Genomic DNA, 13,908 nt, shown 5'->3' on the forward strand with positions numbered 1-13,908 from the left:
AACAAAACCCACCATTAAAGTGTTCACAAAGAAGCATTAACATGCATCTTTTTACTTTTGGGATTTCAGCAACAATGCATTTCCGATGTCACTTTATTTGCGCAATTGAGTGTGATAATCTTCCGCGCAATTACTTGCCATTTTTACTTTATTCACGGGATGCTTTAAATGTGCTTTAATCTCTCTTTAATGCTGAAATTAGCCCCAGTGTGATAAACTCCTACAACTCTATGGCTGCATCCGTACTACAGAAATAATCCAGTTTCACACTACTTTAACTGCCATGGCTCAGTACTAGGGAATTCTGGGGCTTACAGTTTGCAATAGCAAGTACATTTCTATGCTGCTTACCGATGTACTAAGTGGTTTACAAAGTGTAAGAAGGCTGAATGTCTCACAAAACCACAGTCCCCAGAAGTGCATAACAATGAGCCACGGCAGTTAAAGTGGTGTCAAATTGGATTATTTCTGCAGTGCGGACGTAGCCTCTAAGAAGGAGGAGGAAAAGATAAGAACATTTAGGTGGGCTATGACTATTGACCTTCACGGATGTTCAAGCGCTCAAACGCTTAAGTGGGAAGAGACAAGAAGGCTGGAGAGGAAGCTATTTGAATGCAATATATTCCAAAAAGGAGCAGCTTTCATCTCTGAGCCTTGGCACCTGCAGTGAAATCAGCTATCAGCGCCGTGCCACATGCGCCCGTCCTTTCATGCTGAGAGGCCAACGTGGCTGACAGCAGGTAGTTATCGCCCGACAGGTTCTTTAGAGCAAGCGGCATTTGAGTCCCCTCTCTGTCCTTCAGAGATACTGTCGCCAGGATTAAGTTTGACGCTGGAAATATCTCAACTGGCATCTCAGGGAAGAAGAAAGCAAAATAAAAGCAGGCCTAGTGAATTGCAAACGCCTGCTGGCTTACGTGATGGACTGGTGGTCCCAGTGGTCTGTTTAACTTCTTTACTGGTGAAAGATATTGCAGAGGCTTCCGTTTTCCAGTTGGGGACTGGGAAACGCCATGCAAGAGGCCCCAAGCCCAGGGTTTATGTTGGGTGTAAAGTCACAAATGGATTTGGGGCTGCCCTGGGAAAAGAGGGATGGAGTGGAGGCCAGAACCATAGAAAAGGTCCTGCCTCTTGCACCAGGTGCAATGGGACCCTTCTCCAGGCTGCCTCCATTTTTCCAACCCTTGGGTTCCTCTCATTCACCTTGGCCTTTTCAGATCCCTCCCATAGTGACCTCTTTATACTAGACAAGTGGCTGCACTGATCGGTGGACTCAGTGGGGTAAAGTATGAGTAGTTCTCCCCATATTCAAAGATATAGCTGTGTTAGCCTGTAAAATCAGTATGAGGGTTACATCCAGGGAAGTAACAGTGCCACTGTATTCTGCTCTGGTCAGGCCCCACCTGGGATATTGTGTTCAGTTCTGGGCTCCACAATTCAAAAAGGATGTTGAGAAACTGGAGCCATGTGTCCAAAGGAGGGAGACTAAAATGGTGAAGGGTCTGGAAACCATGAAGCCCTATGAGGAACAATTCAAGGAGCTGGGGATGTTTAGGCTGGAGAAGAGAAGGTTAAGAGGTGATGTGGTAGCCCTGTTTAAGTATTTGAAGGGATGTCATGTTGAGGAGGGAGCAAGCTTGTTTTCTGCTGCTCCAGAGAATAGGACATAGAGCAAAAGAGATTCCACCTCAACATTAGGAGGAGCTTCCTGGCAGTAAGGGCTGTTCGACAGTGGAACAAACTCCTTCCTTGGAGAGAGATGGAATCTCCTTCCTTGGAGGTCTTTAAGCAGAGGCTGGATGGCCATCTGTCAATGGGGATGCTTTGAGTGAGAGTTCCTGCATGGCAGAAGGGGGTTGGATTGGATGGCCCTTGGGGTCTCTTCCAATTCTATGATTTTATGATTCTATGATCTTTGAAACTAACTGAAAGAAAGAAGTTGGCAGCATGCGGTTTCTTAGACTGCATTTGGCGCAAATGCATTTGGTGCATTTCTTCAGATGCCTCTATGAAAGCTCATGCTGCAAACTTCTTTCTTTCAGTTAGGGCCCAAACAAACAGGTTAAAATAAAGCTGCTTCAGGTCACTTTGGAGCTACGCTGTTTAAATGACACACACATCTTAAGAGGCCAGAAGCTGCACCAAAGCTGCCCTCCAATCCTTAGCACTGGAGCATGGCTTTGGCATGGCTTCTGGCCTCTTTGGACGCATGCAGCATTTAAACAGCATACCTCCAAAGTGACCCGAAGCAGCTTTCTTTTGTCCTGTCTGTTCGGGCCAAATATAAGGAAGGGGGGGGTATAAATGAAAATGATGGAAGTGGTGTAAGGTTCTGGTTTTGGGTCACTTGTGCCAGGAACAATTTTGCAATTGACACGTGGACTTGGCACATTTTGGAGAAAGTAGAGCGGAAGCCATTTGGTTCGGAAGCAGAAGAACCGGTTTGGGGACTGAGCAGCATTCCTCCAGATCTGTTATTCTTTTCAATGACATGTACAATTTGTCACTTTTGTTCCTGTTACATGCCTTGGCTAGTCTGTCCTTCCGATGCCAACGCTGCCACTCCCCAATGCGATATTTAGTGCCTTTGGATGATGCAGTTCCTGGGGGCCATAAATATAATAGATATTGACAAAGTGGAAGGTGCCCAGAGGACCAAAGGTCTGGAAACCAAACCTTATGAGGAACAGATTAGGGAGCTGGGTATGTTTAGCTTGGAGAAGATACACTGCTGAAATAATCCAGTTTTGAGATGGCTTTTAACAGCCCTGGCTCAGTCCTAAGGAATCCTGGGAGCTGTAGTTTTATTGTGGCCCCAGAGCTCTCTGACAGAGAAGGCTGAATGGTCAGAAAACTACAGTTCCTAGAATGATCTAGCATTGAGCCCGGGAAGATGGGTTCTTTCTGCAGTGTGCTTTGGACCTGAGATATGAGCTCAGCTACCTTTCAGTACCTGAAGGGAAGTCATGCAGTTGGTCTTCTTAGATCTGATCTACATTGGAGAATGTGTGCCTACATTGCGGAAATAATGCAGTTCGGCACCCCTTGAACTGCCATCCTCCAGGGCTTTGTAGTTTGGTGAGAGAAAGGGAGAGGCAGCATTGCCTAGTGGTTTGAGTGTCGGAATATGACTCTGCAAACCAGGGTTTGATTCTCTGCTTGGCCATGAAACCCACTGGGAGACCCTGGGCAAAAAGTCACACTCTCTCAGCCTCAAGGGAAGGCAATAAGGGCCAAACCTGGAAGGAAAGGGAAGGGGTTTTAGGGGAAATCTATGACTGGTCTAGGGAGAGAAGGAGGGAGAGAGGAAGGGAGAGGAAGAGGGAGAGGGAGGGAGAGAAGGGAGGAAAGAGGAAGGAAGAGGGGAAGGGAGGGAGAGAAAGAGGGAAGGAGGGAGAAAAGAAGAAAGAGGAAGAGAGGAAGGGAGGGAGGAAGGAAGGAAGAGAAGGAGGGAGGGAGAAAGGAAGGAAGAAAAAGAGGAAGGGAGGAAGAGAAAGGAAAGGAGCATCCAGTCTTTTAGCAAAAAGGTATGACTGGTCTAGAGAGGAAGGAAGGATGGAAGGAAGAGAAGGAAGAAAGGAAGGAAGGAAGGAAGGAAGGAAGGAAGGAAGGAAGGAAAAAAGGAAGGGGGGAAATCCTGTCTTTAGTAATCCTTCTCCCCCAAAGCCTGGGATGGGCCCAGGAGGCCTAGATCGTGGTCTAGACAGCAGTTCTTGCAAAGAGGGTCAAGACTAGCGCTGATGCCCTGCAATGCATTGCTAGGCTTTGGCTGGACTGGGGGGAGTCCGGAGCCCTTAAAAAGCGGCATGGAAGCGGGTTGGCTCTCAGGTGCGGAGGCCCCGCCCCTCTCCCTCGGCTCCTCCCCCTCCTGCTGCTGCTGCTGGGCCTGGATGCTGGCTGCGGAATCGGGAGCGAGGAGGAGGAGGAGGAGGGCTGGGCCGCCGCCCGGGGGCCTTGGCTGGGGGCCTGCTGCTGCTGCTGCTGCTGCTGCTGCTGCTGCCATGGGCTGCTGCTGCTGCTGGCCCTTGTCCTCCGGGGGGGGTCTGCTCCTGGCCTGCCTCCTGCTGCTGCCCGGTCCTTGGCCGTGCTCCTGGGCGGCGCCCCTGGCCCTCTCCCCCGGAGCCTCCTCGGCCCCCAGGAACGGCACCCAGCGCCAAGGCAGCCCCGCCGCCGCCTCCGCCTCCGTCCCGGGGAACGGCAGCCTCTCGGAGCCCCCTCCCCGGGGCCCCCGGGTCTTGGCGGGGCTCCTGCCCGAAGGACTGGCCCTCAAGGCCGCCTGGGCCGCTGCCTCCGCCGCCGCAGCAGCTGCCCTCCTCGCCTGCCTCCTCCGAAGGAGCCTCCGCAGGTCAGCCCCGCCGCCAGCCCTCCCTCCCTCCCTCTCCATCATTCCCCTCTGCTCTTCCTTCTTTCCCTCCTCCCTCCCTCCCTTCCTATCTTTCTTTCCTTCCCTAAGGCCTCCCTCTCCTCTTTTGGGATCCTCTCGATGGCCTTCCTGCTCTTCTTCTGCTAGAGAGGCCAAGGACTGTCCCTGTGGACTCCAGGCAAAACGTGTCTGCCATTCTCCTTTCCATCTGCCAAGAAGACCCCCAAAGCATCCCCTGGAGCTGCCTCTGGCCCTTGGAGCCCAAAAGCCCCTCCAAAGAAGCCTCCAGGGGCATCGGGTGGCAGAGTCTGCAGGCCCCGAGGACTAGAATTGGGACCACTTTCAGAGAACATTTTTTTGGGGGGGGGGCACATGAGAGTAGAAAACACCCCCCCAGAAACATGTCCCTCACAATTCAACACTCTTGTTATGGGGGGAAATCACAGCAGAGTTGCTGGTTGTTTGGGGTTTGAATGTTTTCCTCTCCCTGGTTTCAGGAAGCATCTGCAACCGAGGAGAGGATCCTGTTTGCAGATATCTCTGGAGACCAGTCCTAGGGTTTTCCTGAAAACAGGATTCTTCCCTTTCTCTCCAAATAGATAGGAATTGTTCGATTAAGAAAGACAGTACAGTAGTTGAAACTGTTGCTTCAGCATTTGGGATGAAGGTTTCTATAGGAAACAGTGATAATTTGAGGGCCTCTAAACCCACTGGGTGAACTTGGGCAAAGTCACACTCTCTCAGCCTCAAGGGAAGGCCATGGCAAACCTCCTCTGAACAAACCTTGCCAAGAAAACCCCATGATAGTTTAGCATTAGAGTCACCATAAGTTGGAAAAGAAGGCACACAACAGACACACACACAAAGTGCCTTGCTGAGCTTGGACAAGTTCCTTTTTTGGACTCTAGTTCCCAGAATGCCCTCCAGCCACTTGGCTGAGGACTCTGGGATTTGTCTTCCAAAAGAAGAGGCCACATTGCCAAGCTCTGGTGCGCAGGACATAGAGCGCAATGCCCCAGCTTTCTTGGTTCATTGTGTTCCTAGGAATCTGCCTCTCTGGGATGATTCCTTTCTTTTGTTGTATCGGAAAGGACAGAGCAGTGCAGGTGTGCGGAAGGAGGCACAACATGTTCCTGCCAACCCTGAATCGGAAAGCGACAGTTGTTTTTTCCACCTCTGGCTAATGATTTGTCATTTGTGGTTGTGTGGTGTTGTGAAGAGTGGAGAGCCTCCCTTGCCCTTGGCTATGATGGGCATTGCAATGAGGCAAGATCTGGGCAGCCACATTGTTCCTGCCTCAGATTTAGTCACTATCTTATTCTCTCCTAAGGTTCTCTCCTGTGGTCCATTTCTCTCTTCTCTCTCCTTTGAGATCCAGCTTGTCCTCCTATAATGTTTAGGCTCTTCTCCCTCCCTTTCCACTCCAAGTTCATAGATCTATTGAAGCTGTGGCAAGGAGAATGAGTTTGGCGTCTCTGTATGGCAGGCTCTCACTCCAGAATATGGTACCGCAGCGATGAGAAGGATGGATCAGATCTTGAGACTTTACTTGTTGGGTCAACAGCAGAGCCTTTTAATCCTTAAGGCTGTTTGACTAAGAATAGATTTAAAGGCTCAAGGGCAGCCTGAAGAGCTGGCTAGTTTTGGACAAATGGCCCAGTCTGTCACATGGGAGAGCACAAGATCCGGAGCAGCTTCTCTTCATGTGACTTGGAGCTTATGGCCAAAGCTGCTGCTCCTGGAGGAGAAAGGCTTATCTTGGCCATATAGAACCCTAGAGTTTCAAGAGACCCCAAGAGCCATCCAGTCCAACCCCATTCTGCCATCCAATCACTCTCAACAAATGACCATCCAGCTTCTGTTTAAAAGCCTCCAAAGAAGGAGACTCCACCGCTCTCCAAGGCAGCGTCTTCCACCATCAAACAGCTCTGACCCTCAGGAAGTTCTTCCTAATGTTTTGCTGGAATCGCTTTTCCTGTAGCTTGCATCCATTGCTCCATGTCCTAGTCTTTGGAGCAGCAGAGAACAAGCTTGCTCCATCCTCAATATGACATCCCTTCCAATATTTAAACAGGGCTGTCATGTCACCATTTAACCGTCGCTCCTCCAGGTTAAAGATACCCAGCTCCCTAAGCTGCTTCTCAGAGAGCTTGGTGGCTTCCATACCTTTCACCATTTTTGTCACCGTCCTGTGGACACTTTCCACCTTGTCAATATCAATCTTAAATTGTAGTGCCCAGAACTGGACACAATATTCCAGGTGAGGTCTGACCAAAGCAGAATAGACTGTTACTGTTACTTCCTTCGATCTGGACACCACACTTCTATTGATGCAGCCTAGGATTATATTGGCTTTTTAAGATGCAGCATCACACTGTTGATCTTGTGGTCTTAGATTCCCAGATCCCTTTCGCATGCATTATTGTCAAGCCTAGTGTCACCCAGCCTATATATGAGCATTTCATTTTTTCCCTGCCTAAACTTAGCACCTTAACATTTCTCCCTGATGAAATTCATTCTGTTAGTTTTTACCCAGCTCTCTAATCTGTTAAAGTCATTCTGAATTCTAATCCTATCCTCTGGGGTATTAGCTACTCCTCCTAATTTGGTGTCATCCGCACCATATGCTTAGCCTACTCCTCTCATCTCCCTCCTAGCTGTCTTCTTACTCGGTGCCAACCGGATGCCCTTTCAAACTACACGTTTCTAGCATTTTGATTCCACTTTAATTGGTGCCCTGGAGTTTGTAGTTTCCTACGGCTGGCAATTATGTGCTTTTGTTGTTATGTGCTGTCAAGTTGGCTTATATTGACCCTATGAATAAGACACTCCCTGTTATAAACAGCTCTGCTTAGGTCTTGCAAAAGCAAGGATCTCATCTAACACAATATCAGAAGGTGGTATGCATCCAGGTGAGGAGATGTTTAATGGTACCTGTTACGGAAAATAGCCAAAACAGACTCATTTAGCATTTGTGGATTTATGCCCCAAGGTAATGAAAAGAAGATGTATTTTGTCCGCAGCAGTTCTGAGTCTTAAAAGCCGACTGCAACAGTTCGGTCAATGTTAGAGCAAGACTGGAGCAAAAGATTAGAAGATCTTTCTATGGAGAGAAGTGTGTTGAAATTGGACTTTTGTGGCCCATGAGAAGCTGGGTGTTGCACCTCTTAAATTGGTGCTGTCTCAGGAAACGTAAGATGGAGCAGACTTGCTGTCTGTTCTTCCAGACTCCAGGAGCCAATAGGTTTCAAAGCCAGGGATGCAGATTTTTGGCTGAACTAGTCATGCCAGAACTACAGGTCAAACTACAGGTGGTTTGTGAGTGTTGCAAGTATTCCATGAGATACAAAGGTACTGGTTTTTCAAAGCTCCCTCTCACAAAGGAGAGGGTCTGGTGTCAGTTATTGAGTCCCTTTTCTTCCCAGCTGGACAAATAAGCTTAAAGAAGTCCTTGGTGTCTGACATTAGCAATGCAAAAGGAAACCTCCATTGAGATCCAACTTGTCCTCCTATAATGTTTAGGGTTTCTCCTCTGGTCCATTTCTCTCTTCTTCCTCCCCTTCTGCTCCAAGCTCATAGATTTATTGAAGCTGTTGCAAGAACAATGAGCTGGGCATCTTGAGGTCTATAGTCCCTCTTTGGCAAGCTTTCACTCCAGAAAGTGGAATGAGAGTGGAAATAAGGTTAAAGACGTCCTCGGTGTCAGGCATTAGCAATGTTAAGAACATTGTTTTTTCTCCATTTACCTGTTTGCAGCCGGAAGACGAAGAAACCCCGCAAGTATGACATCATCACGACGCCAGCAGAGCGGGTGGAAATGGCGCCCTTAAATGAAGATGAGGATGATGATGAAGATTCCACAGTGTTTGACATCAAATACAGGTAATGAGGTCAGGAAGGTTGTGGTGAATGGTGGGAACCAAAGGTGGCTGGACTTCTGAATTTCAGGCTTAGACTAGACCCTGGTTTAAGCCCTGGGAGTGAGGTGGAGTCTCCTTCTTTGGAGGTTTTCAAATAGAGGCTGATGGCCATCTGTCAGGGGTTTCTTTTATAGTATCTTTCTGCATGGCACAATAGTATTGGATTGGATGGCCCTTGCAGTCTCTTCCAACTCTTTGATTCTGACATCTGACTGCACCAATTGTAATTGTAGTTAATTGTAATAATGCACACTTCTCTAATTCCACTGTATCTCTTTTTCTCCTTCAGGTGAGGCACTTGCCCCAGTTGCAAAGATGAACTGGAAAATAACTTGTGTCAATGAAATTCAAACATTCCACTCCTCCAAATATACATGAAGTTGACAGATTTGGCAGCAAGCAGCTGTGCATCCCAGACTCTCCAGCTGCGTTCCTGGATCCCGAATTAGCACTGGAGGATGCTTCCCTTCTTGACTCTGCTTTTCAGACCAGGGAATATTGCTTTGGATCCATAATTAGGTTTGCAAGCCAACCTCAACCCCTAGGAATAGGAGCACAAGCTTTTGTTTGAAGACTCTGAGACACTCAGTGAATTCTCTGCTGGAAATGTTAAATGGGGGTTGGATATTTTTTTTCCTGCTGCACTAAGAAAAGTTTCTGGGATTGCATGGTTCTGGCCAGCAAAAGCAATTGCTCCTCATATGAATGTTTGGGACTGGTGTATGAACTGTGGTGAAATGGTGGGGCTCTCCGACTGGCGTTGGTGAGAATTTTCTGTTGGTTTGGTTTTTGTGAGACATAGGCAACTGACAGTGATAACAATTGCACTATAATAATCTATTTTGCAATAAGTCTCCCTGGTTTCTTTCCAGAGAGAGGGAGAGATCTTTCCAAAGCCTTCCTGTAGGATCAACTCTAGACAGCCAATTTATGATGAAAGGAAATACGTTTTTGCAACTTCTTACTCCTAATTTCTATGTGTCTTTGCAACTCCCTGCTCCTCTTTTCCTATTCTGTATCAAACTGGACCTTACAGTAAGGCAAAGCAGCCAAAGTGTGGCACTCTAGATGATGATGGACTGGAACTCCCATCAGCCCTAGCCATCACAGATGAGAGTGAGGGATGCTGGGAGTTGTGGTTCAGCCATATCTGGAGGTCATGGGTTGCACATCTCTGTGTTAAGAGCTTCAGTGCATGTATGAATGAATGGGTTCAGTTTGTTGCAACCTCCCTGTTCTCAGATATTGTATTTTAGGACAATCAGCAGTGATGCTATTTAGCTGTGAGACGAAAATGTTGCTTTATCACCATTGTGTGCTCCTGTTCAAAGAACCTTGTTCTCAACCAAAATCGAGCCAAAAAGCACAGAAACCTCTCATTTTGGTCAATTTGTTTGGTGAGTTGGTCACTTTTCTCCCTATTTCTGGAGAAGAAGTGATGAGAGTGTTGGTGTTAATCCTTTTGTTAATGTGAAGTGATTTCTTGCCCTGTTGAATTCTAGCAGATGGGCGTCTTGCCTTCTGGCAATGCATTTAAAAGTTGTCAGGGTGGCTTATATCTCTCTGTATTCTTGCTTTTGTTACACGATGGTGAAAAGTTTATCACTGTAAAGGTTCTCCACTGAAACCGTGTTGATTTACTAATGTGAATATTGTTCCCTCCTCCATACTCCTTGCAATCCTTAACCTCTCCAAAGATCCAAACCACAAGAATACAGTCACTGAAAAGTAAAACAATGAAAGCCAATTTTTAAAACACACACCTACACAATAGGCTAAAATCACAACACAGGCTAAAGATCTGGGTACGTAAAGATGTTACAATTTCCCCAAAGGCTAGGAAAACTGGCCTTCCCAGGAAAGGAACTATTGCAAGTGGGGTGCCACTGTGAAAAAGGACCTCATCTGTGTCCAATGTATTTATGGAAACCGTGGGACATAAAGCCAAACATTTGACAAAGAATGCAGTGCCTTGGCATTCTCATCTGAGAGACTTCCCATCCCTAACCTTGAGATGACCATAGTATATTTGGACTGTAACTCCTTTTATCACAATGATCAGTTATGAATAATGTGTGTTGTAGGCCAACAACAGCTAGAGATCCCAAGGCATGAAAGATCCCTTTTAAACATGAGTGCCCAGATAACACTATGGTGCCTCTCGTTCTTCAAGTACAGAATTAGCATCTCTTATGCCAGCGGCGAATACTTTATTTCAGTGAAAAAGTGAAGATGAGGTGACCTCAAATGCTACATCAATGTTCACTGATAAGGATAACAGGATTCTCATGAAAAATGCAAACACTTGAGGCTGCACATGATCTGCATCTTTCTCTTGACAGTAACTGTCTTGAGAGCCTGAATTTGCCTTAAACCGTCTAGGTTTCCCTTCTCATTACCCCTCTAACCTTTTGCAGTTTAGCTCTTTGTTCCCAGAGGTTTTCAGCTGGATTTTCTCTCTCTTGCTGCATCATGTTTTTCTCAGAAACAAATAAAGGTGTTGAACTTTGGGAATAGCCAGCAATGTAGCTCTGATCTTCTCCCTTTCCTTTTGGAACAGGGGAGGTTTTAGGGATGTATGAGCAAGGTGTGTCCGAGGTTAACCTCCCCCAGGTCTCTAACACATCTCACATTGGGTCCTGCTAGTGGTTTGAGTGTTGGACTCATAGTCATACTCTGGGGACCATTCCTGGCTTGACCATGAAACCCAGTGGATGACCTTAGGCAAATCACACTCTCTCAGCCTCAGGGGATGGCCATGGCAAACCTCCTTTGAACAAATCTTGCCAAGAAAACCCCAAGATAGGGTCGCCATAAGTCAGAAATGACTTGAAGGCCCAGGACACACACAGACACAGGAGGATTCCTACACCTGCATAAATTTCTGCATGCATGTCAACAGGCTTCAGGGTGGGGTGGGTTATCACCTTTTTGGATGACAACTTCTAGAACGCCCCCCACACCAGCCAAAGTTTGCCTCTCTCTGTTTAGACCCTGCCCTTCAGCAAGTACCAGAACGATGTGATGGAGGAGAAGAGAAACATGAAAGTCGCCACCGCAGGAAAAGCAGTGAGCAGAAATAAAACAGAGAATGTATATAAAAGCACGCCTGAGGGTTAAACATAGGGACATACCCTTAGAATCTGTTCCTTGTTATCATCTCATGTCTCTTGGCTCAGAGCTAAATTGGCTCTGGAAGCAGTCAAAGGAGCCTGGATCAATTCAATTGCCTCCGCAAGGCAGTTTGCTGCAGCTCAAATGGCGCTCAGCCATCGGATCAGGGGACCAGAAGTTTTACAGGAATATTAGGGAAACACACCTTTCCAATTCTTCCCTTTCTTATTTCTGCAGGTGTGAACATCTCCTGATGCCCCATTAGCTGAGAAAACCAGCTTTCCTTTGGCTAATAGGGCTTCATCTTCCTGATTTTAACTGCAGACTTTTCCTTTCTTCATGGCAGCCTAACAATTCATCACTGTTCACTTAGAAAGTAACTTTTTAAAAAGGGAAGACCTATGGTGGACATCAACAAAGCCTGTTGCAGTTGCTTATTGAATAGAGCCACAGAGACCATTCTTTCCAATACATTTTTAAAATGTTCTTACAAGTTCTGGTAACATCATGACTAAAGGTGCATGTACCCTGGAATAATAATGCAGTTTGTCACCACTTACTTCTATGGCTCCATCCTACAGAATGCAGGGATTTGTAGTTTGGGGAGGCACCAACACTCTTTGGTAGAAAAGGTCAAAGGTCTTGTAAAACTACAAATCCCAGGATCCCATAATATGGAGGTGCAGCACTTGAAACACTGTCAAAATGTGCCATTTTTTCAAGGTAGATGCACCCCTAGGAGCAATTCCTAGTAACAAAATCCCAGAGGAGCAGTCATTTGTCGCACATGAGACTAAGAAATGGGGATTGCTCCTGGTGAATAGCAACCATTGCTAGAGCGCACATATCACTCTGGCCTTTCGATGGGAGGAGACGTATTAGTTGTGATTTTCAGTATTGTCCAGTTTGGCAAGCCTTCCCCATGAACTGACAAACGTCTGCTCCTCTTTCTGCCCAACCTCACCATCATTAGTTTGAATTAGGGAAAACACAATGACATGAAGAACGAAGAGCCGCAGGGCTCAGTCTGTTTTATTGTGTTGGAAGAAATAAAAGGGGTTATTTTGTGCAGATTTTGGATACGAGCAATAGATAGCCATTACGTAACCTTCAAATTGTTCAATCCTGGCAGAGTCACAACATTTGTCTAACAGAAGTATTCTGTTCTCCCAATCAAGAAGACAACCTTTCAAGTCTCCCTGTCCTTCATCTTCTGAAGGCACCTTCTTCTCTTCTTGGCTGTAGACTTCATGCTTCCTTGCAGCCAGGAATAAAACTTCATGAACACAAGGAGTTGTAACCACAATTCCTTGTGCGCACAGGCACACTTGACCAGCCTTTCCCCAAGCTGGCACCTTTCATATGGCCTGAACTACAACTCCTACAATCCCCAGCCCAGATGTCCAAAAAAGGACAACAGGGTCCACTTGACAAAATGGACGCAAAGTGAACCGTTGTGGACCGATGTGCGCTTCGTGCAAACAGAGCTAAACAGTGGCATAGCTGGCTAATAAGCAATTAATTAGCCGAAAGAGCTCTCTCCAGATAACGAAGAGAACAAAGAGATTGCCTCCCCATATGCGCTCAGGATTGCTGTTCCTCATGAGGAGACTGCTGATTTGGAAGCAGTTGGAAGCGAGTTTGAGCAGCAAAGAGTGCCGGGAGGAACATCAAGCTGTGCCTGTTTAGCAAGCCTTAAAAGGACACCGGATCTGCAAAACCCTCGCTTTCTTAATCACTTTTAATAACCTAATTTGTAAACGATGAGATGGCTTCATTCTAGGCGTGGAAAATTGGCCTCTCCAAGACCTGGTGCCACTTCTGGAGTATTTAAAAGATGGGGGAGTCACATAATAAACCAGTGTGTCGTAGAGTTTGAATGTCGTAGGGTTTGAATGTAGACTGTGACTGGAGACCAGGGTTCAATTCCCAGCTCAGCAATGGAAACCCACTGGGTGACCTTGGAGTTGGACATGTCACACTCTCTCAGCCTCAGGGGAAGGCAATGACAAACCTCCTCTGAACAAATCTTGCCAAGAAAACTCTGTAATAGGGTCACCTTAGGCTGGGTTGCCATAAGCTGGAAACAGCTGGAAGGCACACAACAAGAAGCAGCACCAGCACCAACTGTAAGACATAGTTCATCCTCCCACCCTGAGGCCTTGCTATTCAACAACAGAACAATATACAGATTAACATGGAAATCACTCCTCCATACCCAGAGTCACAGAGTATACAAACACACACACACACACACACACACACACCACTCTCTTCCATGCCAGCATTCTCTGAAGGTGCCAGCCACAGATGCCGATGAAACGTCAGGAATAAACTCTTCTAGAACATGTCCGCATAGCCCGAAAATCCCACCGAAAACTATGGATGCCGGCCATGAAAACCTTCAACTTCACACACATAGTTCACTTTGTGGTAGGGATGCAACATAGGTTTTGCAAGGAGGCAATTCCCTCCCTTGTCGTTTTCTGGTCTGGAAACTTTACTGGGACC

General features: G+C 46.9%; 1 protein-coding gene across 1 annotated transcript; it reads left to right on the top strand.

The window, feature by feature from the left end:
- Positions 1–3,806: 3,806 nt before the first annotated feature.
- On the top strand, positions 3,807–10,793 carry FAM174B (family with sequence similarity 174 member B). Its single transcript, XM_042474019.1, has 3 exons — positions 3,807–4,345; positions 8,120–8,245; positions 8,573–10,793. Exons 1-3 carry the CDS (start codon positions 3,807–3,809, stop codon positions 8,574–8,576), a joined length of 669 nt encoding a protein of 222 aa, XP_042329953.1. The 3' UTR covers positions 8,577–10,793.
- The last annotated feature ends 3,115 nt before the right edge of the window (positions 10,794–13,908 follow it).

This window comes from Sceloporus undulatus, chromosome 6 (assembly GCF_019175285.1).
Source record: "Sceloporus undulatus isolate JIND9_A2432 ecotype Alabama chromosome 6, SceUnd_v1.1, whole genome shotgun sequence".
Classification (NCBI taxonomy): domain Eukaryota; kingdom Metazoa; phylum Chordata; class Lepidosauria; order Squamata; family Phrynosomatidae; genus Sceloporus; species Sceloporus undulatus.

Excerpts from the sequence above, each read along its gene's own strand:
- FAM174B (XM_042474019.1), top strand. The coding sequence starts at position 3,807 with ATGGAAGCGGGTTGGCTCTCAGGTGCGGAGGCCCCGCCCCTCTCCCTC. Across the intron at positions 4,346-8,119 it reads CTCCGAAGGAGCCTCCGCAG|CCGGAAGACGAAGAAACCCC; the intron begins GTCAGCCCCGCC and ends ACCTGTTTGCAG.